Here is a 21,219-nt window from a genome sequence, read left to right as displayed (position 1 = left end):
GCCCATCCCTGGTGGCAAACCTTTCTCCCACACCCTGCTCTTCCTGCCTTGGTATTAAGCACAGCTGGAGGACCTGCAAAACCTTGTGGATTAGCCACACTAGGTGAAAATTGGCAAGGGGCAGTTGTTTCAGCAAAAAACAGAGAATATGTATGGACTTGGAGTGAAAGCTATATCACAGTGCAAAATTTCTACCTGCCCACTGAGATTCTCCTGAGTTTTTTTTTTTTTTCTTCCCATTTTAATGTAAATGTTTCTGTACTAAAATGCTTCAGACTCCTTTCAATATATTTCTCTGTTCTGCAGTGGGCAGGTATTAAAAGAAAACAACACAAACAAACCAAAACCAAGCAAATTAAGGCTGCAGCTTCCTTTCCTTCACTGACAGGAATGTTGTTGTGGATGGGCCAGAGCAAAAGCCCACCAAAAGCATCACAACCTGCATTGAAGAGGCAACATTTAACACATGCTGGGCAGAGTCCTTGGTGCTGGGCACTGCTGTGCTGTGGGAGCAGCATCCATCACACAGCGTGTCCATGAGCAGAGGGCTGTTTGGATCAGCTCCCCTGCTGGTGCAGGTGTTGTGGCGTGAGCTATGCAACTGGTAATGTTAAAGTTGTTAAGCCAGGATGTACAGGATTTACAGTGGTTTACAGCAGCCAAGGAGCTAATCTAGGGACCCCTGCTTCTGAACATGGGTGGCAGGATCTATGTGTTTTGCTGAGAAGCCCTGTTGAAACCTGTTACCCAGGGATGGCATGTGTTTTGTGACTTGTTTTGGGACTGAAAAAGCACCGATGCTGTTGGCAAGAGAATTTCTTCCATTATGGCTTCAGCTGAAATTCAGCTGTTTTCCAGCTAGGTGGTTATGATCTGCTCACTACAGGACCACACTTGGTTTTCAATGGCCTGTGCTGCTCATGCAGCAACTTGCTCCATTTAAATCCCATGGTTTGGGTGGGGAGAAAGATGTTTCCCTGGATATTGCACATAAAGGCTAATACCTCTGCATGGAACATGCTTGCTAGACTAGGAGTATGCAGGAAATTCTTGTTTGCCACAGTCTAAATTTAGATTGAACTGCCAAGAAAATACCCAGGAATGGTTTGCCTTATTTGTAAACATTTTCACAGTATATCAGTAATTATGTTACAATTTTTCTACCCTGCCCTCTCCCAGACTTATGGCTTTTTAGAGTCAGAAAAATGACCTGTTTGGGAAACAGTGAGGTACTCTAAATAGCTGCCAGTCTGGTACACTGAAGATGTCATGCACTAAAAGAGCCATAGATATAAGGGGAGAAATCAGTATGAGACTCCAAATGTTAGAAGAGAAGTGCTTATTTCATGGGTAGTTTGTTTTTGCATCCCGATATTTCTAGAACTCGTTTTCTAAACCTACATTAATTACACAACTATGTACATTATTTAGAAGATCTTTACTACAGTACTTTTGTACATGCGTTGTTTATTACTAAATGTAAAGAGAAATTAATTACATAAGGCATATGTACAGTATCGTGTTGGGTTGCAGAGCCCTCTGCTCACCTTCCTCTTAAAGCTGCAAGGCCCATTTCATAAAGGCTTGCTGACCAGTTTACAAAACTGTCCTGAAATATATATAAAAAAAATGGAGTCAAGGCCCATTGCTTTGATGAACATCAATTAGCCTTTCCTTTTTATATACCTTGATCATATGCCGGTGGCTTTTTTTGGTCAGTTTTAGTAAACCTGGAGGTCTGAACTCGGTGAGGTGCAGAGGAAACCGTCGGTTGTTAGCAGGGTGGGGATGGAGATTCCACTGGAAGTAATGGGTATTGCAGCTTTAACCTATGCCTTTGCTTAGTCTGTGAATCTCTTGAGTTTAAATTGGGCAGGTAGATATTTCACATCTCAAATATTTATTTTCCCAGAATTAAGAATGACAAGGAAGAAAATAAAAGTGTGTGGGAGAAAGAAAAGGGGAACAAAAAGGGAGAAGATAAAGAAGGTCGTGTGGTTCTTACACCTCTGGTGGTTCTACAGTTTGGACTCGTTCTCTAGGTTTGCCACATCACCGTTTCTTTCATTTTGGTCTTCTTGATTTTTCTCTTCCTCTTCAGTTTCCAGCTCAGCATGCTGGTCCAGCTTGCTGGAAACAGACCAAGTCAGGGGCAGTTCTGCTCGGCTGGCCATCTCTGCCAGCTCTTTGGCACTGTAAACTGGTGTGTTGGTCTCATATGTTTCATGAAAACTATTGTAGTCAACTTCATAAAATCCATCCTCCAGAGTGAGGACAGGGGTGAAACGATAACCCCACAGGATCTCACTCGTAATGTATGAACTTCGAGCTTGGCATGTCATTCCTGTAACAGAGAAGGAAGAAGTGCTTTAATAAGGACCCTCTGCTTTCCCAAATCCTTTTTTTTTTTTTTTTTTCAAATAGGCAGAGAAGAGTATGTAAAAAAACACATACCAGCAAGATAATAGGCTTGACCTCATATGAGGTTGAGTTTAGAAAGCAATTTTATGGTGTGTAACCTATTTGATGCCTTTTCCTTCTCAAGTACATATATAATAACATGCATTGAGTCTGTGAGCAAAGTCTTAACATTTCTTCATTAAATGCAGCTCTTCTTTCTGTATTTCATCAGTGAGTTACTTGCCTGCTGCTGAGTCTAAGATTGCTTGTTGCGAATGTGCGTGACTTGCTTTGTGACATCCTTTTGATCCCTGGCAGGTGATTTTTGTAACAAACCTACATCGCCACATTCAGCACTTGCCTAGGCTAACTGAGAAACTCTGGTAAAAGCTTTTTCTCTGTTGGAGCTAACTCCTGAGCCTGTAATCCACAGGTTGACTTGGCTCCCCCAGGGGCTGGAGATATCTTTTAGTCACGTTTGAGGTTTGGATTGGTGGCCAATGCACAAACATCAGCAAAACACCTGGGGAACACTATCATGGTCTGTGGTGTTGAATTCAGATGACTGGGACTAACTGCGAGCTTTGTTACCTTCCTTTCACAGCTCTGCTGGACCTCACTCTGTGAGCTGCTGTAGAGAAATAAATCTGTAAGATAACATATCATGTTAAGAGATATGGAGATAGGCAGCCATCCCAAGTTCAAAGTCTAATTCAGGGTGTCCTCTGGCTGAAGAAAATCCTGGTTGTGTTGCGGAGCTGTGGCTTGGAGAACCCATCCCATCTCAGGCAGAAAATAAAATCTTATTGCTCAGAGGCAGAAGGGATAACTCAGCAGATCAGGAAAAATATCAGCAAAAAGGCATTTATAAGGCAAAAGAATGTTCTCAACAAATTGAGTTTACATAGACAAGATGTGATGGTTTTCCTTTAATTATTTGCACATTATTAACTACGTTACTAATCAAACCTCAGCTAAACAGTATACATCAAATAATAAATACCAATATATATCCTCTGAACAAGTCTGCCACACATTAGTTATTTAGAAGGTAATCAAAAGCAATAAAAAAAAATCTTTCATTCTGGGGGCACAAATGGCAGTCCATAGAAATACACATCATTTCTCTCCCCAGTGAAGTCACACATAGAGTTTCAGGTAGAGCAAACATGGATAGTTTAGTTTCTGATATTTTTCAGGACTGTGATAACTACTCTAGATGATTCTGCTTTCATTCTATTGAATCTTCTCTTCAAACTCAGGTAATTCAGGGTGTTCTTGGTACTCTGCCTTTTACATTTATAATGCTATGTTTAGAAAGCCACTTGCCAGCTGTTACCACACTGAGTTACCATGCTTCTCCAGTAGTAATTTCCAGTTATTGCCACACATCAGACACTGAGGAGTGGTGGCTGTCAAGGGAAGCTTTAGCATGAAGACTGATGCACTTTTTCTACCTGTTAGAACCAGGCAGAAAAGTGAACATACTTCTACTGTGTTTACTAATCTTAATTTCTCTTTCTTTTTCCCTTACTGAACTACTCGGACCTTCATTTTTTATTTTATTTTAATTTTTATCATTATTATATTTTTTGGTATTGCAGTGCAGGTCATGTTTACATTTCACTTCTCACATAATGCACAAACAGAAATGTAAAGATCTTACCATTTTACTGTTCATTTCACAGGTGTGAAGGAAGGAAGAATACTGGAAATCAAATGACAAAATCATCCTTTCTGAGATTTCCTGTGCAATTTTTTTAGTCTAAAGGAGATCTTCCATGCCAAATGATGGAGGAACTCAGCAGCAATATGCAAGAGACAAATGCACTGGAAATGCAGCACCTTCTGAAAGGGCTATTTCTTTTGCAGAGCTCTGGCAGAGCCAGAAGAGCAGGTGTAGTATTTCATAGGACCTCCCTGCCCCAGAGATGGTGGCATCACTGAACTGGAGGCAGAGAGGGCCAGAAGCAGCCAGGGGTGGTCTTGATGTCTTCCTTGTTATCTCAGACACCACTCTGGACTGGCTTCCTACCTGTTCTTTGCTGATTCATGGTGGCTAGCTGAGACCAGTGACCCCTGGATGGGTTGTCCTGAAGGAGCGTGTCACTCCTAACACTCACATGTCTCTAATCTATTTGCTGGAGAAATTTAACTTTGAAGTGAGCAGGAAATCTAGAGTCTTCATTAAAAAGGTGATGAGATTAAATTAAAAAATATTGAAGTGCCTTTGAAACAGTGTTGCCTTCCTGTGCTCTGACCAAATACCCACAGTTCCTGCTGCAGTTAGGAAAAATTCATTTGACCATTGGAAAAGAGGAGGGTAATTTTCTGCAGAAGTCAAGAAGATTAATTGAATTAGGCTTGAGTTACAGCTCATTAAAAACTAACCCTAATCTGAAATTCTGACCGATCTCTGTTTTTAATTTAGTCTCCCATTCTACAATGATTTAATACCTGTTCATTTTCCACTGACAGACAAAATAATTTCAGACCTAGAATGAGAGTTAGGATTTTTTAAATAAGTACATTGAAATCAAGAAAAAGACTATATCTAGTGAGGGCTGTGTGTATGAGAAAGGCCTTATAATGCTTTCTAAATATTTGTGATAGCTGATACAGAAAAAGTCTGTAAGTGGATCAAAAGGATTCCAGATTAAAATGTCCCATGCTTGCAGAGGCCCTTGAAGTGATTGCCAGTGATCCTCTATGGATCTGAAAGCAGAACAGAGAGATTTCTGCAAGTCTGCGTTGCATGGGTTTACCTTGCTTGTTCCTTTTCTTCCTACCTTTTCTGCATTTACACCTTTATCATACACTATTGTCTAATTTGCACACATTTTATTATACACCGTGGTTTTAATTGTCTTTCATTACTTGCTGTAAGTTCTGAACATGTTCTTGGTTAATGGAATAAGCTGCATCTTGAGTGAGGGAGTTTTAGGCTTTAGGTTTACAAGTATTGCCTGATTTATTCAGTATACATGTTGTTTATATGTAGCTATAGATCTGTTGTAAAATGGCTTTAAAAATAGCTGTGGTTTGACATTTTGACTAGTGTCTCACTTTAATTGGATCCCTTCAGGGCAGATGAGAGCTAGGGAGCCTGTTGAGCTTCTTAGTTCAGCACTAATTGGACTTCTTCAAAATAAACAGGAAAATTGTGAGACCAAAATAATTCATTTAAAATTAATTAAAGCTATAACTAGAGTGATCTATTTAAACAGGAGCCTCGCAGTCCAGTGAAGACCTTGAGGATGGATGCTCAGGCCCTGCTAAGTTGCCATGGCTGATGGGTGTCCAGTGAAATCAGGGTGGCTGGTGGTGACTGAAGGACAATCCTGGCTGTGTGGGGCAGCTGCCAGCCCCTGTAAACCCTTGTGAGGCAGCTCCACAGCTTCCTGCTCCATCTGTCCCTGCTCCCTGGTGCAGGGGAAAGGCAGAGGGAGGATTAGGTTGCACTGCTGTGGGCTTTATCTGACACCTGTTCATCTCACTGCATGCTGGACTTTCAACACGCTGTGAGCTGGTGAGACCTCTGATGATTCCCCTTGGCTGCTGTCTCACTCCTCTAAACTCAAAGCATTTTGAATGAGTGGTAATCAGCCCCTATACATTGCAGATTTCACTTAGGTCTTAACCTTAAATTAATAGCAGTTTTGGTCTGTTTGTTTTATGTTTGCACAGGCTAGGGAATCACGAGTGAGCACTGCCTAAGAAATTGATTGTTGGGCAAGTTACCTATGAAGTAAAATTAATAGCTATATTACTTTCCTTCTTCTTCTTGTTCTTTTTCTTCTTGTTCTTCTTGTTCTTGTTCTTGTTCTTGTTCTTGTTCTTGTTCTTGTTCTTGTTCTTGTTCTTGTTCTTGTTCTTGTCCTTCTTCTTCTTCTTCTTCTTCTTCTTCTTCTTCTTCTTCTTCTTCTTCTTCTTCTTCTTCTTCTTCTTCTTCTTCTTCTTCTTCTTCTTCTTCTTCTCCTCCTCTTTCTTCTTCTTTCCTTTTTTTTCTTTTCCTAATTATACTTAATACGCAGTTACAGCTTGATAGGCTGTAGCCAGGGTCATAAAAGTCTTCCTAAATGGCACTGTTGTGGATACCATTTCTATTGCTTTCTTATCCCCCTTCCAGGGTTGGCACTATGCAGAGAGAGTCACAAGCTGAATTTTGGTCCTTGTTACAACATGGGAAGCAAAATAAATTACGGGTTTTGGTGAAGGAGACTTTTTTTTTTTTTTTAAATAAATAAATGAAAAAAAAAATCAGGTAAGGTAATATTGCAGCATTTTTATAGTTTTGCTTTTGAATGGGAACAAAAAGGTCCTGCTGACAGTGCTGGGAGTAGTTCCATGTATCTGAAATCAGCCATTAGCTACTATTTTGGATAATCCCATTACTATACAACCAATGTACCTACAAATCTTGTTTATTCTCTACATGGTTATTATTCCTGTTCAACAGGTAAGAATCAACAAGACTTGAGCAGCACTGTGAAGACTGGCTTGTGAGCCAAAGTCAGCCTGCTAAATTTCTGTCTGCTTTAAAGTTGACATAGAGTTGGGCTCCTGCCGCAAGGTATTTGTGCTGGGGTGGGGATGCTATTTGCCCACAGGTTAGGCTGTAGAGGACTTGGTCACATCTGTGACACTATGTTCAGACTGCTTTGACAAGAAGTTGGGACTGTGCTCTGGCTCCTGATACATGTGGGGTGTTTCTCTCCAGAGAGCCTAGGAGCATGAGCTAAGGTGACTCTCTCCCACAGGGTCTCTGCACCCCATCAGCAATTTTTCTTGCAGCTAGAGTGAAAGGCTTTTGATGTGCTTAATATTTGTACAGTGCGGTCTATGAAAATGACAAAATAATCCCCTCCAGTCATTGCTGATATGAGGGTAGGGTTACAACCCCACCTTTGACTGATTAGAATTAATAACAAAGTTGATGACACCTCCACATTCATCACTTTTGAAAAGTAGCCCAGTACAGTTATTTTGAGGTTACAGATTGTTCATGCTGTCTACTACTATTTAGGCTTATGCTTGCCACTGTCTGACAGTGGTATAAGGGCTTGGTATGGTGACCCAGAGTGACTTGATGCACTTCTTCACAGCACACTTAATTTAAGGTTTCTCTGTTAGCTTACACAATAATATGTTGTGTCACATACAATTTAAGGTTTCTCTGTTAGCTCACACAATAATATGTTGTGTCACATACCCTTACCATGTATTATTTCACTTTCTGATGGGAGACTTCAAAAAGAAAACACTAAAAGAAAGTTAGGGGAAAAAAAATCATGGAGTCAAATATGTATTTGGGCTGAAACACAGTGATTTGCAGCTCTGAGTCAGCCTATTGCAGGTTGTGCGTAAGGACAGACCCACTCAGCTTTTGTTTTACTTGGGGCAGTCTATGACAACAGAGATTTTTATTTTAAAATTTCAATCCTATGATAAAAAAGGAATTAAGAGCTATGTGATGAATTGAAATGAGGGGGGCAAGTATTGCAGGCTATTCCTGACTCCATGATTTTGGCTGATGGCCATGATGTCAAGAGGATTTTGAGGTTCCATTTACTGTGGATATCCTCTGAGACAGACTTTCTGTTGCACAAGACCGAACCAGCTAGCCCATAAGAACCACCTGCTTTCAGTCTTCTCTTAGGAAGGTTGCTTCACTGTTCAGCTTGGAGTAAGATCTCAGCAGTGGAAGACAGGAGTGTTCACAGAAAAATACGGTGTCCATATTTCTGGGGCAAGGGGAGTTTTGCACATCTACAGGGCTATAAAATTTGGTGTGGGGTCTCCAGCTGAGAGCTGAGACATCCAGGTGCATGTGTAATATTCCTATTATGCTACTTTCACCCTGTCTTTATTCATAATATACTCTTCTAAGGTATCACTGTAGAGATTTCAATCTTTGTCCAAAATTTCATTTGTACAATAAGAACCTTTTAAAACCAAAACCAAACATAAGGAATTCTCTACCCCTACAGCCTCTATACCAGTGCTCATGATGCAACTATTTTGCTGTAGGAGTTATGAAAATAAGGTGGGTGCTGATCTGTAGCATTAAAGCCAAATTTGCACCTTACTTGAGGCACAGGTGAAGACAGGGGAATTTAACTTAAACACTGTGATGATAGAACTAATACGGAGGTAATTAGATGAACATGCACCTTACCTCTTAAACTCTGGTATGGCACACACAAAAGCTACAGTGATTTCTGGGTTTACCTCTGAGCATTGCTCCTCTATTCATTAAGTACCACCAAGCAGTATGTACAGAGAGATGGTCTCTGCTTGGATGACCTTTCAGTCTCAAATGTATTTTGTGCAAGATTTGATTTGTGAGTCTGCTATTTTTAGACATTAAGGACAATGAAAGATCAATATGTGCTATTAAAAACAAGCAAAAGGCTAGGAGTCAAGAACATCAGATTTATATCTCGGTTCTCTTGCAGATGTACTGTGTGGGCTTTGGTAAATTACTTAGCTCTGCCAGGTCTGTTTTATTTGTCTGCCTCAAGGGATGTGCTGAGAAGATTTAAATGTAGTAGATGTGTTTGCGATATATTATCCTTCTCATCTAGACTACCACTGTCTAATTTGTACTAAAGAATTCTCCCTGGTGTGAAAATAATTGCCTGAAAAAAAGACATAGGTTTAAAATAAAATTTCCATAGTGCCACCAAGCTATTGTCAGAAATATTTTGTTAGTCAATTTGTTCTCTTTTATCAATCTAAAAAGAAAAAGAGAAAAAACTTGTCTTGTATCTTGAATTCATTACTTTTTCTAAAGCCTGAAACCATCACATGTCATTACCAGAAAATGTTGCAGATAGCATGCTCTTGTGCTCTGATAAGACATTTTCCCTTTCCTTTTTGTATATGTTTACTTTTGACAAGAAACATTTTTTTTTTAATATAATTTTATTTGAGTTAAAAAAATATACATAGCCTTTCATTCAGAGCTAGCAATGGGAAATTCCCAGTGGGTCTGGTAACTTGATTCAGAACACACCTGGGAATTGGATACTTATCTAGTTCTGAGCGATGCCTAATGCTCTTGGAAGTAATAAAAACCAGACAGGTGCCTGAGAGTCTTTCAATGCATCTTTGCTTCAGCAGGCCCGGGAATTTGTGACATCCTTGTGTTGTGGGTTAGGGATGGTGTGCTTGTCTTCTCCACCTCCCAGCTACATTGCAGCATGGCCACTGCTGGCTCACTGTGTGTGAGCATGTGTGTGAGTGGGAGAGGAGGGGAGGAAGAAGAGATTATTTTTTCCTACAGAAATATAAGGGATTAACTTTATTCTTTATTATTTATTTATTTTCTCCCCCTCATCCCATTTTTAATAAACTAGTGCTTATTTTTTTTTCTTCTCTAATTTATTTGAGTAATATGGTAGTTCTATTTTCATATTTCTTATTTAATCAGAATAAGAGGCTGATCTTCCTATTTACATTTTTATACCTTTATCTAATTCTATATGTGAATTATGATCACAGATCTTTTTGGTAGCTTTTGTCTAAATCTCACAGCTGGAGTTGAGACCATGGACAAACTCTACATCAGAAACTGCAAGTCTCCCTGGAGTGAGCTGGCCCGACTGGTGCGGGTGGCAGTCAAATCACATCCCCATGGGAGAAAGGATATGTTAGTAGGTAATGTTTGCACAAGAGGTGAATATGTGTAGGAAATTAAGCAGATGACAAATCGTAATTACAATTCAGTGGGACTTCCTGACATTCAAAGTCTATTTTTTTTTTCCTAAACAAACTGAAACCAAAAAAGAAGTATGAAAAATGGAGTTAATATTGAATTATATTCTACATAAAGTCCATCTTGGGTCAGACAAAGCATTCTGTTTTCATTCTGGCTTTTTTGATGTATTAGTATAATCTGAACTAGAATAAGACAATCATATTTTAGTCTTTTTCAAAAACTAAAAAAGCACATTGTTTTTATCCCCAGGGGAGATTTCAGTGTCAGTGAAATGATAATTTCCAATGGGAAAATGATGGGTTAGGAATGTCTAACTTATTCAGTTATTATTTCTCCTTTCAGGAATTATAGAATCATAGAATAACCTGATTTGAAAGGGACCCACAAGGATCACTGAGTACATGAAATGTCCTTCACTGGATATTTTGTGTCTAATTTCTTGCCTCGTGACTGCATGTAGGTTAGTCTGAGAAATGGTACACGCAGAAAGCAGAAAAGCTTATCTGATTCAATCTTCAAATGTGCTGCCACTTTTAGCTACAGTGCCATATACATTCTCAATAAACAGCTTCTCAAAGAGACAGTACAATTACTAGTCAGCCAATATTTAACCTTCATTTAGCCTTATATTCAGGCCATGCCCAGCAAATCAAGCTGCCTGATGCGTATGAATTTTAATCATTTTTTCAGCTGCGCCTCTTCAAATGGATGATGATTGCATTTTTCTGCCGACTAAATCTGTGAAATTCAATATATCAAACAATGCAGAGTCTGACCAGAGGGATAAGCGCTTTGCAAAGTTGGCTCTCAGAGTCCTTGGGAACAGGGGACTTGGTTAGGTGGAGCTGGAACAAGAAGAATTAGGATTTTGTACCCTACTCTGTGTTTGAGTGTTGGGATACATTGATAGTTTCAATGGTGTTTCAGACATCATCTCATGAGTGTGCTTAGTTCTCCTAAGAGATATCTGCAGGAGAAGGATATAAGAGAATCAAGTTTGTAAGAAGCTGCAGTGCATAGCTATATCTTCGGTGACTGCTTGCAAAATGCGAAGTGCTGATGAAACAGAAGATCTGTCCTGACCTTTTAAGAATGCATTACCATTGATCTGTGGGCTTCCTCTTGAATTCTGGCCTGCAGATGGGACTGTCTCTTCCACCACGGTGCGCAGGCAGCTTGCTTTGCAATTTCCTGACAAAACAGGAGGGAGCGGGCAGTGAAGGCAGCAGGCTCCAGCTGAGCCACCTGCTGCTGCTTCCATCCTGGCAAGGCTGTTTGTGAAGTGGTGCAACCTGACCCATCAGGGCAGAGGATCCTAGGTAGCAGGGGGTGTGGGGAAGACCCCTGGGGGTTCACTTAGTCTAATAACTCTGTTTATGGTTTCCAGCCTAGCCAGCTGCCTTTCTAGGTTGCTTCAATAACAGATGCAGCAAGAATCACTGCCTTTGCATGAGTTCCTCTTGCCTTCCTATTTCTTTTCCATAGGCTGAAGCAACATCTTTAATTCTCATACCAGAGAACCTCAGAAAATAAACAGTTCAGACAAATATTCCAATTTGGTTACCTCGGTATTTGAAAGCACTTTGGGCTTGGTCTATTTTATGGTCAATCTAGTCACTATATTCAGAGCTGCTGGGGAAAAGCATCTCAGACAAGAGACAGGAGAGGAGCAGATGTGGCTGCCCAGCTGAGATGCTGTGCCACATCTGGCTTCCCATGACCTGACCTCAGGCTGGGAGAGGCTAAAGGGATTCACTTGTCCTCCAGGGTCTCTGAGTCCCCTGCCCTTTCTCTCACCTCAAGATGGGCTGGAGAGCCATAGGAAAAACTGGTTTTGGATGACAGAAGAGTGAAGAAGGAGCATTGTTCATCTTGGGGAAGAAAGCAGTAGAACAGCTCCTGTTATTCACAGCTCTGCATGGACCCCAAAATTGAATGAGATCAGCACCTCAGCAGCTTATTCCTCTCTCTCCATCCCTTGTTGGGGAGGCAGAAGGTGGGAATGGAACAGATATGAATCCCAGGTAGGAAATGAAGGAAAGAAAAATGCACCCTCTAATACTTCAAAATTCATAGTTTGATTAAACCCCATGACTTGTTGAAAACTCTAGCTTTTCTGTGAAATTTGTCAGGATCTGTTTCTTCTCCAACACGTTCAGGCTAACACTGCAAGATGCAATAGCTCAGACACACCTGTAGCAACTGTCCCTGGGGCAGTGCCTATGTGTGGCATAAGGCAGAGCTGGATGCTCTACAGGCTGCCTGCTTAAATGCTGAGAATATAAACTCTAAAAGTAATTGGCCTCATAAAAGGAGAAAAGCATTGATTATGAAAGAGCTATTCTAAGATGGCATCCTTTAAGACATATGCACAGAGTCCATCTACTGCAGGAAAACATAAATGACAGCTATATTGGCTCTATGCTACATAATGCATAGCATACATATCTCCCTCGAGGAACATGCATTAAACACACAATAGTAACAGTGACTGCCAATAGACCAAGACTTGTCTAGGCATTGGTGAAATCCCACATCACCATGATGCCAAGGGATGTCTGGGAAAAAAAAAAAAAAAACAAAACCACAGCTTTCGTCAGAATGACGCTTGTAATATAACCAACATTTTCTATAATGGCATGTACCTGCTGCACACTTGTGCTGCCATGACTGTGAGATAAAAATTTCATTAAAATACATGTGTGATCTTTTTCACCTCTTGCTGTGTAGACATCTTAAATGCATAAATTGAGTCTGCACATTTGGATGGCTTTTGTTTCTCTTCTTAAAATGCTACTTAAAAAAAAGAACAGAATAATTAAGGTTTGCTCTGCAATAAGTTTACTGACATAGCTTTTTATAAAAAATGTCACATTTTACTGTGAAAATGTTTGTGAACCCAAGATTAAAGACAAAACAGTGTGAACATGCAGCTTAGTATGCTGTAAAATTTAGGAAATAAGGAAGATCACTAGCTTTTTGACAACAAAATCTGTGAATCACCCACAAAGTATTCCGGTGGCTGTTTGTGGTTAATGGCATTGCTAAAGCCTGGTTTAGCTGTTGTGAAATAGGAGGAGGAGATGAAAGAGAGTTTGGGGTAAAGCACTTGCTTCTGCCAGGCAGATGCTGGTGTGATGTGATGTTTGGAAAAGCATCATTAAAAATAATAATAAAAAAGGCTGATGCTCTATCCAAAATCTCTTGGAATTTTTGGTAAGCAATACAATTTGTTGGTAGGGTTAGCTGGTGGTTTTATAACACTGCATCCTTTTAGGTGGGCTGGAAAACAAGCTAAACATGGGTAGGTGGTACTTGCTTTTAGGAGAGACAACTTGAAGAAATCGGTTTTCTAAAAATATCTTAGTTTCAGAGATGATAATTTTGACTTATATTTCACTGGAAAGAGTCCCAAGAGGACTTGTGTAGATTCAGAGCTGCTCAGTGGTATTCAGAAGAAAGCTCTAAATCCTGACAGTATTGCTGATACTGTCATATCTGCTGTTTGAGAAGGCCAGCCTTTATCACACATCAGCCTATGAAAAGGGGATGGAAAAGGGGGTATGTGAGAATTGGATTAGTCCAGCTCTGGCTAATAACAGCAAAACTGTATTTATTTATATATTTTTTTAAACAAGCAACCAAGCAAGCCCCTCACTGGTCCCTGAACCTGTGCTTACTTCATTCAGCCAACACCTCCTCCTCTCTTCTCTCTGGTGGCTTTTGCATGGACCTGCCTCTAGCTCTATTATCCTGCCTGTGACCTGTTGGTAGTGAAGCCCCTGGTATGTGGAGAAATTTTGCTTAGAGACTTTGAAAAATAGTTTTACTTTCTTCACTGTAAGACCCAAAGGGCCTCAAGGCTGAGGTCCTCTCTGAAGGCCCCCCACACTCTACATGGCCCAAAGCTAACGTGTCTGCTCTGGGATGAGGAGGAGGAGAAGGAGGAAGACTAAAAAGAGGAGGAAAAGGAGGAGGATGAATATTTGGGTTAATTTTCTTAGAGTTTCTAATGATAGTTTTAGGTAGTAGAGTTAAGTACTTTCATTTTCATTATAGGAGAGAGTTTAAGCATCCACACTTTTTGTTTGTGCTATTATTTAGAGAGTCTGGTTGAATTCTTTATGAAAATCCTTTAAAGGGAAACTGTTAAACACATTGAGCTTAAAAATTCATCTGCCATAATGACGATCTCTAATTAAAATTTAAATTACGTTTATTGAATCAGCTGTTGTTATCGTTATCGTAACAAAAGTATCAGCCAATCCCAAAGTTAATGTAGCCCAGATTTTTGATGAACTTTTGCAGGCCTTCTAGCTGTTATGCAAAGAAAATCATCTGCGCTGTTAAAATCCTCCCACTGAATAACAAGTGCATTTTGACTCTTTTTTTTTTTTTTTTTTCCCAGTTCATAGGATGAGACTTAAGATAAGTTGATGCTTTCAGGTTAATAATATTGTCTATCTGTCAACTTTAGCAGCATATTTTGAAGTGCAGGCCTGAGCAAAAACTGGTTGCCTCAGGGAATGAGATGCAAAATCTTTCACTTCTGAAGCAATGTTTAATATTCCAGTTATGTCAAAATCGGTATCCATATTTTAGCTGTGTGGCATCCTGTCTGATAATAGGTGCTATTAATGTACCTCCTAGTAGATCAATAACCATTTTAGAAAAAAAAAAACACACTTGGTTTTAATTGATTTTGGTTTTATTTGAAATGGCAAAAACGAAGCTGATTTAGATCTTTAATTACTGCCTAGCAATGAGTCTAATAAAGGAGAATAGCAGCAGTAGAGCTGGGGTTTTAGGAAATCTTTGGTACTACTCTCCTGATATTTCTATTCTGGGAAAAAAACAGGAACAACACACTTCAAACTCTAGGGTTTTCAATCTAGCACTTTCCTCAATGTCTGAATTCACTTAGAAGGAAAAAAAAAAAAAAAAGAAGAAGAAGCAAAAGCAGCAAAAGGGTATTTTGCTCCTTTCCTTGTTCATGTCTATTAAATATTTAAACTATCTGTTCCTGAGCAAGGGATAGACAAATCAATCTGTGACTATGTGCTGTCTGATTTTGGAACAAATATTTCAAACTGCTGATGGAGCATGAGAAATTCAGAGTTTCTTTGGATTGTATACCTCATTTATAGAAGCAACAAGGAGTTAATATGACTCCATAACACCCCAAAATTCCCTATAATTTAAACAATATTTATCTGAGCTAGTGAGAAAAATCAGTTGCATTAGTACAGAAAAAGTAATCAGCCTGAAGAGAGGTGGCTAGGCTTGGGGTGGGCTGTGTGAAGAAGCAAGGAGAAAAGGGCACTCACCCCAAATTGCACAGTCCCCAGAGGAGAGGTACTTGAAATTCTGCAGAGGGGCCTTCAATCATAATGAATGGGCATTTTAAGCAAAAAGCTCCTTGTGTAACAGCCTGCATAATTTTGTCTAGCTTTACTGGGGAATTATTTTTTGTTTATCGTTGAGGCTGGGCTTGGTGTTAACCAAAAAAGCTGAGCTTTTTCTCAGGGAACAATGATCACAAAGTACATTGTCAAAGAATTGTTTGTCTCAGGGTGTTGTGATGCTAGATGAAAGCTGGTGGGTACACAGGGCATGTTCTGTTCCAGCCCTTCCTGGCCATGGACACTTGAGTGCTTTCAGCTTTACCTTTGTGGGTTGTTTCATTCCTCTCTAGCAGTCATGAGGTGGCACTCTTCTACCAGAAGAGATAGCTCACAAAGACTTTGAAATGTGCATATATCTAAACTAAGAAAAAAAAAAAAAAAAAAAGCAATGCCTTGAAAGTATTATCAAGAGATTATTGTAGAAGTTCCTTTTGAAATATTTGGACAGGGACATAGCATGCCACCAGAATGGTGCGTGTTTGTGACAGGAATGTAGTATTGTAGGAGGAGGTATCTTGCTGGGCTCTGGTTGAACTAAAGGTTAGTAGCCTACTCGGTTTTCTTCTGACTCCCATATAGATTTGAAACATTTCTGTGCACCAGCTGCAGACTATATTCTTCTTCATGACAAGCACAATTACACAGTCTCTTTCTTGCAGCTTTTATTACTGCTGCCAGACCACTGCTAATTTGGAGCACTTCATTGATATATGCTTTGTATAATGAGCACTTGGCTAAAACTGGACATCCTTCACTCTGATGATGTCCTGCCTCTCAGAGAATAAACTAGAACAGGCTCTGAGTTTCAGAGGTAAAAGGGAGAAAGATTAAACCCAGGCATTGCTGACTAAAGAGCTCTGCCGCTAATGTTGTGTATGAGTGTTTAACAGGAGTGTTTAAAAAATGTATGCCACAGCAAATGGAAAACACAAATCCAGATTCTAGTCTCAGTTAACAGCAGTTCAAGTTAGAAACATCTTCCACCAGGACACAGATGTTCCGTACTGTGAACCTGAGCCACATCTCCACAGGTATACACGTCCATGAGATCCTTGCTAAGTCCCAAGTCAGACAGCAGATGCCTGTTTGTGAGCCAACAACCTCCAGCTCCTTCTGAGTTCCAAAGGCATACTTAACCTCGAGGATGGGAAAGAGAAATAGCATTTGGCATGCTCCCTTTGGAAGGTTACTGACTCCTCTCCTTCATGCTTCCAGTTAACAAGGCTTGGGTGACAAGGGAGCACAGGGATGGCTTGAAAGCCAGTTGTGCTTCTTTCAAACCATGTAAATCACAAAGCCCAGGAGGAAAAATGTAAGAGTCTGGAGATGAGGCAGGCTAGCAAAGAGGACATGTGTTTGGGAATTCAAGAAAGCATTGGAGGAATGCTGGGTCTAACCAGCCATGTGCCATGCAGTCAGCCTGTCTCTCTTCTCCCTCCATGATAAAAGTTTTCAGTGGATGCCAAATGAAGCACACCACCAGTGCTTTCACTTCATACTCACTCCAGGCAGAGTTTTTATTTATTTATTTGTTCATTTATTTTTAACAGAGAGATAAAAGAAAGAAAATCTCTGCACGAGGCACTTTATTATCTAACTCAGCCTGGGACAGGTGGCAGGTGCCACCTTGGCTTCTTCCCTTTGCCTCTCTGAGTAGTGCTGAAGATCTTGGCCCTGATGTGAGTGGGTGCTCCACATCTCCTGAGTCTGAACTCCAGTCTGGTAAATCTGAGATCGACATATTTTTGGGCAGAACCCCCTGAACCCAAACCCTGATGTTACACACTGCCTTAAGAAGTGACTACAGAACTGCCACATGCTATGTGCCTATGAGTATAGAACATTATCTTCTGTTTGTTTGGTACAAACAAGATTACTAGCTTCCTGTGTTTCCTATCAATTTTTAAATTACATTTTACTCTTATTTTACTGGAAATGGAGGTCAATGCAAATACAATAATACACGAAAAGAATGTATTATACCAATCAGTTTACTTCAGAATCCAGAGGCCCAGCAGGGAATGAATTACTGAGGCTCAGAAATGATAATAGTAGTAATGTTTGGCTCTTATTTCTCATGGCTTTTTATCTGAAAGTCTCAAAGGCAGGGAAAGATTACTGCCTTTTTTTTTTTTTTTAATAAACAATGGGGAAACTGAGGCAGAGAACAGTGGTGACCTGCCACAAAGCCTCATAGAAGGTGTGTAGCAAAGAAATACTACTGTAGTGAGGATACACACATTTTGACTGCCACCTGGGTACATGAAGGCTATCTCTTGTCCTTTTGATGTGAGCCAGGAGGATTCTTTTGGCCTGAAGCACTGATGCAGTTTTTATGGAGAGTTAATGTTTTGAAACAATTTTTTTTTTTTTTTTTTTTAAATCCTGTTATTTCAAGACAAAGCAAACTTCTGCTCCTTTTCAGAGTCTCATCGGAACTCAAAATATTTTCTAAGACCATTTCTTCCTTTCGCTTTAAACAGAGAAGGATATAGATGACAACCTGGGGAGCCTGTTCTGGGAACACAAGGCTAATGGGATGGGTCAAGGCAGAGAACATGAATTCTGGACTCATGATTTTGCTTCCTTTGCCTTTTTCTTTTGACTGTGCAGTGGAATCCTCCATTTCTTTTAATCATGGTTTAAAAACTGTGACTATCCGAATAATGGAGAATTTGCCTGTGGGTGCTGTGATAACATGAGGCTGTGACACTCATGAACACACATACAGATGTACAGAGATGCATGGTGCTACCAGGTTCAGTATTTTTGGAGTTCCTGCATACCCAAAATAACAAATCTTTGATGTGTGAAATCAAGGAAATCCTTGGAAATCCTCAGTCCCTTCAAATGCTTAATGAGATAGGTTGATTGTCATCAAATGAAAATTACTCCTGTCATATGAGGGGAGGAGAATTTAACTGTCAGCAGTGAGAAGACAATTAACAGACTCCAGAGAGGCACTGGGATGGTTAAAACATAGTTACAAGAAAATAACTGGGAAATGATGGATAGATCTGGCTATTATAAGCATATGGTGAAAATGAAAAACAAATCACCACAAAAATACTGGTGTGTTATGATGGGTTTAAATCAGCCAACACAGTGAGCGAAACTGTTATGCCATCATGGCACAGAAATGTTTGGGTTTTACATATTTTGAGAAGGTAAATGGTATTTCCTCCCTCTCCCCACACTTGTTCTCCGCACACAAAAACATTTGTAGTGCAGAAAGCTTCACTTGATTTCTAATTTGGGAAAATGCTGTAGCACAACTCATAATTCTTTTTCTGCACAGTTTACCAGGGTTGTATTACACATTTTGGCTGCAAGAATGCACTGTAATAAATGATAGCTCTTTCAGCCTGTTGGCAGTACATGGTCCGACCATCAGTCTTGTAAATGTTCCCATAACCATTGAAAAGTTGAAATAATTTGGAACCTTGGCTTAACACATTATTAATCACAGAGCAAAAGGGTTGCTCTGATTTCACCAGGCATACTAATGTTAAAAAAAAAATCTATGATAATCTCAGATGCCAGTACAGAGATAAAAGCACAGCTAATCGTATGCTGCTCCCATGACTGAATACAGGTTTCAAGCCCAATATTTCAGGGAGCGTTCCTCAAAGTTTGGTTAAGTAAGTATGAAGGTTTTCATTTAACAAATCCCTTTGTGAAATTGGTCAGATTGTTTGTGTGTCGATGCATGTCCCTGAGGGAAGGAGAGGCCAATTAATATCTCATTCACATTCCTAACTGATAATGAGAAAGAGAAATATGATACAGTCCTCTCTAGCTGTAATATGCCTTTTGAGCTAATCAGGAGTCCCATTTCTACAGGCTTTCAACCACAAACTGATGTGTCCAAAGCCAACAAAAATATGAAGGTCCAATCCAAGCTTCACAAAAATCAAAAGTAACTTCTTGCTGTATTTCTTGGCTTTTAGAATGGAGTGGATTAAGGTCTGCATGGCAATGGACATTAAAGGTCTCTGTAGGAATGGCATTGCGATTCAGGAACCTTGGTCTTGGGGAATTTCTCAATTTTTTCATGTGACTGCTGAATCACATGAATGCTTCTGAATCCAAGTGTGGTAATACATTTGAAGGGACAACAAAAGAACTCTTTCAAAGGAAATCAGCCCAAGGTAATAAGGATGTAATAATTTGGATTATTCATATCACAGAATGGTAGAATCATCTAGGTTTGGAAAAGACCTTCAAGATCCAACCACCAACCTCTCCCACCAAGTCCCATCACTAAACCATGTCCCTAAGCACCACTGAAAGGCATAATTCCACTTTGTGAGCTCTTGCGATACTTAGCAAAAATATCACAACAGCTTTCTACTATCTACAGTGCAACAGATCAGGCTGGCCTGCTGCTGTTTGGGTTATTGTTGTACCTTGAACTAAATTGCTGTGAGCAAACATCTCAAAAGAGGGTGTATAATCAGAGCCCTGACTCTGCACAACTCCTGAATAATGCTGTAGCTTGCAGCTCTGTTGCTAACAGGAGAAAGATGGAGATTAAGATGGCAGCTGCAAAGAGAAATTCACTTTGCAGCCTTTCCAAATTATCATACTTAAAAGATAAAGCTACAGATATAACTGCTGAGACATGATGCTTTCTTTACAGGAGGACAGTTTGTATTTGCAAGGAGCTTTAAATGTCTTGTTTTCTCACAACTGCTTCCATCTCCCTTGGTAAGCTAATTTTGAAAGTTAATGGACTAGATCCTTCAACGTGTTAATGTTGCATCGTACTGCTTCAGTGGTGCGAAAGGGCACTATAGCAGTCTTCTTCTGCTACTGGAGGTTCTCTGGGAACTGCTGTGTGATATGGGTCAGCCAGAAAGGATCTTCCTTGGGCCCTGGTACATCAAGAACAAACACTTCTGGGGAAGAAATGGAACAAGAGAGGTAACTGACCTTGAGTGACTACTGCCTTGGGGCTGTAGGCTGACTGCAAAAAATGATTTTAGAGGCTACTGATAGAGCAAATAGTCCCAAGATTGGAAGCCATGATGCTGCTCCTCCAACCGAACAGTACATGTGTGTCCATGCCACTTTTGACTGCTTATTTGGAAGAAAATAGGAAAAACGTCAAGGAATAAATGATTTTTTTTTTCAATTCTAATTCTTTCTCTTAGTTGTGCTGACAAAACATATATATACACACACACACACACACACACACACATATATATAGTTTTTTTTTTTTCATGAGGTACACCTACGGGCACATAGCTGTTTGGTGCACACTGTACTGAGTTAGGCACCAGCTGCTCTGAGGTGATGCTGACTGGGGTGGGGTGTGTGTGTGCACCAACACATCCACTGCACAGTCACAGGGGAGTCTAAAGGATAGTGCTGTGGGTTGCACCACCTACCCAGATCCTGCAATGCACCTACGTACTAACTCTGTGCTTACATGATTCAAGCCAGGGTTTTTGGAAGGTTTTTGTAAAGACCCTTGAAAACCACAGGGTGCAGCAGTGATGGTGTCCATTAAAACAGCCCCAACTGTGATAATGTTTGTCAGAAAGAAGAGGAGGCTGGCAGGGAGCAGTAATAACTCTATCTGGCCAGTTTTAATCTGCTCTCTTAAGTCAGTCTGACTCCAAGCCAGGAATAGACACAGAAACAAAGACTGACTCCATGGAGAGGGCTGCTGTCTGCTTCAGC

At 40.1% G+C, this 21,219-nt stretch overlaps 1 protein-coding gene across 2 annotated transcripts in view; it reads right to left on the bottom strand.

Moving 5' to 3' along the window:
* Positions 1-218: 218 nt before the first annotated feature.
* KCNJ6 (potassium inwardly rectifying channel subfamily J member 6) overlaps positions 219-21,219 on the bottom strand; it is a 162,052-nt gene continuing 141,051 nt past the window's right edge. For both annotated transcript variants that reach the window (XM_068688191.1, XM_068688200.1), the window contains one exon: positions 219-2,344. In XM_068688191.1, the coding sequence (XP_068544292.1) occupies positions 2,019-2,344 (326 nt within the window). In that variant the 3' untranslated portion in view covers positions 219-2,018. The remainder of the gene's footprint in view (positions 2,345-21,219) is intronic.

This window comes from Anas acuta, chromosome 1 (genome assembly GCF_963932015.1).
Source record: "Anas acuta chromosome 1, bAnaAcu1.1, whole genome shotgun sequence".
Taxonomy (NCBI): Eukaryota; Metazoa; Chordata; class Aves; order Anseriformes; family Anatidae; genus Anas; species Anas acuta.
The sequence above is the reverse complement of the archived record's forward strand: the minus strand, read 5'-3'. Positions and strand labels throughout refer to the sequence as shown.